General features: G+C 44.4%; 1 protein-coding gene across 1 annotated transcript; it reads left to right on the top strand.

Moving 5' to 3' along the window:
- The first annotated feature begins 1804 nt into the window (after nt 1-1804).
- Nucleotides 1805-2894, top strand: LOC147892344 (elongator complex protein 3-like). Its single transcript, XM_087387843.1, has 4 exons — nt 1805-2017; nt 2112-2330; nt 2441-2544; nt 2747-2894. The coding sequence occupies exons 2-4, from the start codon at nt 2178-2180 to the stop codon at nt 2754-2756; spliced, it is 267 nt and encodes an 88-aa protein (XP_087243969.1). The 5' UTR covers nt 1805-2017; nt 2112-2177; the 3' UTR covers nt 2757-2894.
- Nucleotides 2895-3134: the final 240 nt, after the last annotated feature.

Genomic DNA, 3134 nt, shown 5'->3' on the forward strand with positions numbered 1-3134 from the left:
GCAGCAAGGAGATCCAGAACAGCAGCATAAGGCCTTCATCATTGGCTGCCTACACAGCAGCAAGGAAGGACGGAATAACGAGAGTCTTGTGCATCACCATCGGGCTGCCTACACAGCAGCAAGGAGGTCAAGAGGAGCAGGCAGGGAGGTGCGTTTGCAGGGTACTAGTATGAAGCCCACAGAAGCTCTAGGAGAGTGACGCAGGCTGAAGTGTCTTAAAGGTGCCATGAGGAGAACGGTTCTGGGTGACACAGGGGTCCACATCTAATCAGCACCCTGCTGATAGATGGTACAATGTGTACATATTTTTTATATGATTTGGTCCATCCTTGGACAAGAATGTATTACTGCTTCTCTCTCTCTTTCTATAGCATTGTTCATTTATTGTGTGCACCTCTCTATCTCTCTACAATAGCACACATCACGGCAAGAAGTTGGATTTGAAATCGACACTGTGTGATTTATGGGTTCTGTCTCATGTATCTTCTGCAAGGAGCGTTGGCTGTAGCAAGCAACCTCCACCGCTCTATCTTTTCTATAACACACACATGTGTGTGTGTAAGTGCGTGCGCACGCATGTCATACATACATGTACTCTGGTACGAGGCGCAAACTATGCATGACTCTCTCTCTCTCTCTCTCTACACACACACACACACACACACACACAGAGAGTGATGTATAGCTTGCTCCTGGTACTAGCCTCATCCTTAGGTCCGTGATTGAGAAACATAATTCCACCCTTACCTCAAAGTCGAGTTCTGTGGACCATTCTTCAATGTCTACCATGATCATTGTCACACCTTGGTCTATAAAGTTTATCTAGCAACCACTAAGAAAAGCTCTTAAATTACCATGTATGGCTGTTCTGCCTGAGTCAACCTTCTTTGGTTTGCTGTCCTTCTCGTGGTCAGCCTCCGTTTTCTTGTAGTCCTTTGCAAAATAGGCTATAAAAGCATGTCTTCTTTTTTTCTCTCTTGCATTGACCATCTGAAGGATCCTGTTATTCTTTGAAGAATCCTTGGCATTCTTTTTCTGGGGCTTACCCTTGCCATGCTTGCCCTTGGCCATAATGGCCTTCTCCTTACATTCTCTGCATCGTATAGCTTCGTCGGAGCCCCGTCCTGAAGCAAAAATGGACCCTCTCCAGATGTAATGATTGTCGCCAACCCTCTATAGCTCCTTGGAAGCTTACTGACCAATAGCATGGCCAATTGGTTTCTGTTCACCTTATGGCCAATTGCCGCTGGTTGATCCTTGAGAACCTTCGCTTTTACAAGGTAGTCATGTGCAGACTCATCTGCCTCCATCTTTAGGGTGAACGACTGATTCTGGAGCGTGATCATCCTCCTTGCAGTCTTGTTTTCATAGAGCTCATTCAAGATCTCCCATGTTTCATTTGCTTCTCCGCTAGCTGGAGGTGGGAATTACTGCATCAGCAATTGACTTATAAGCATGGATAGTGCAGGTGCATCCTTCAGTTTCCACTTTGTCACCTTGTGTGGATTTGCCAGAATCATAAACCACCTTGTTGAATCCCTGACATTAGTGGGTCTCAGCTCTGTTCCTCTTGGCCACCAAATGGCTCGGAATCTCACTTTTCAAATCAATTTTGGAACGGTTAAGCTGACAATGTGTACATGACCCGAAGTCCTGATCCTTCCTGTCCACACTGCAAGCCTAACGTGTCACACCTAAATGTAGAAGCTCCTTCCTTCTCAGCAAGGACACCACCCTTCAGTCAGGGTCGTAGATAGTCTCTTTCTTTGGGTTTATTATAATATGTGGATTCCTTAATGAAATAATAAAAGCCTCAGCTATTTAAAGGCTTTACTGACGGTGGGACAAGACAAAGAAATGGCTATTCTGGACATGAAATTAAGCAGCAAAGTACCTGTATAGAAAGGTAGATTTGATAAAGCATGACTATAAATGCTTGAGAATGTGGTGAAAGGCCGCTGCAGTTGAAGTCATGATCGGGGGAAACACTTAAGAACGTGATGAAAGGCCATTACAGGTTAAGTCATCATTTTGTGAATGGAATAATTTGTAATGTTTTACAAAGATTTTTTCAAAGATCTCAATTTCATTATGTTAGTGATTGGCTGCAGATACAGGAATTACCCACCAGAGCTGCTTGCTGATTTGATAGCAAGAGTGCTGTCGCTTGTTCCTCCATGGACTCGCATCTATCGTATCCAAAGGGACATACCGATGCTCTTGTGACATCTGGAGTTGAGAAAGGAAACCTTAGGGAGTTAGCACTTGCACGCATGGAAGATTTGGGACTGAAGTGTTGGGATGTGAGAACACGTGAGGCTGGTATTCAGGTGTGCCTCTTTACGCTTACAGCTTTGACAACTTGTGTGGTACCTCCATTTTTTCTCTCTTTACTGAATCTGCAGAGGATTGAATGTAGATTTTTTACAAATCAATTTAGGATATCCACCATAAAATAAAACCCGAAGAAGTGGTGCTTGTGCGGCGGGATTATGCAGCCAATGAAGGGTGGGAACATTTTTGTCTTATGAGGACACACAACAGGTTCGTTCCCTGGCCTGTTTTTTTTTGGAAGGGGGGGATGGGGGGGGAAGGGGGGGATGGGCGGGGCGGGGGGGGGTGGGGGGAACTCAAAACTTTTCATTGTACTGTCTCTTGCATCTCACAGGGACCTCTTTCTCAACTTCCTCATTAAATACTTAATGGCCTCTTGGAGTTCAGTATTTGTGGCTTTCTCCATTGTCAGGATATTTTAGTAGGTCTGCTTCGCTTGCGTAAATGTGGACGGAACACTTCATGCCTGGAATTGATGGGACGATGCTCAATTGTACGAGAACTTCATGTTTATGGGACTGCTGTTCCAGTGCATGGGCGCGATGCCGAGAAATTGCAGCATCAGGTAGCATCTTGAGCTGACAGTATCTTTGTTTCAAAGTTGGGTTAAGTTTTGAAGAGGTTGCAGAACACATTTTAAATACATGGTCTCTGTGCCAAAGCACAAGGATAGAAGCTATTAATGATTAAAGATTGTATATTCTAAAGGACAGTTTTTAGTTTTATACTTATTTTGCTTGGATGCTTTCGTTTCTGAACCGGTCCCTCAACAATGAAGCAACCTGTTGACACTTGCAATT

Source organism: Dipteris shenzhenensis, chromosome 17 (genome assembly GCF_047967505.1).
Source record: "Dipteris shenzhenensis isolate YYH24624 ecotype China chromosome 17, Dip_SZ_1.0, whole genome shotgun sequence".
Classification (NCBI taxonomy): Eukaryota; Viridiplantae; Streptophyta; class Polypodiopsida; order Gleicheniales; family Dipteridaceae; genus Dipteris; species Dipteris shenzhenensis.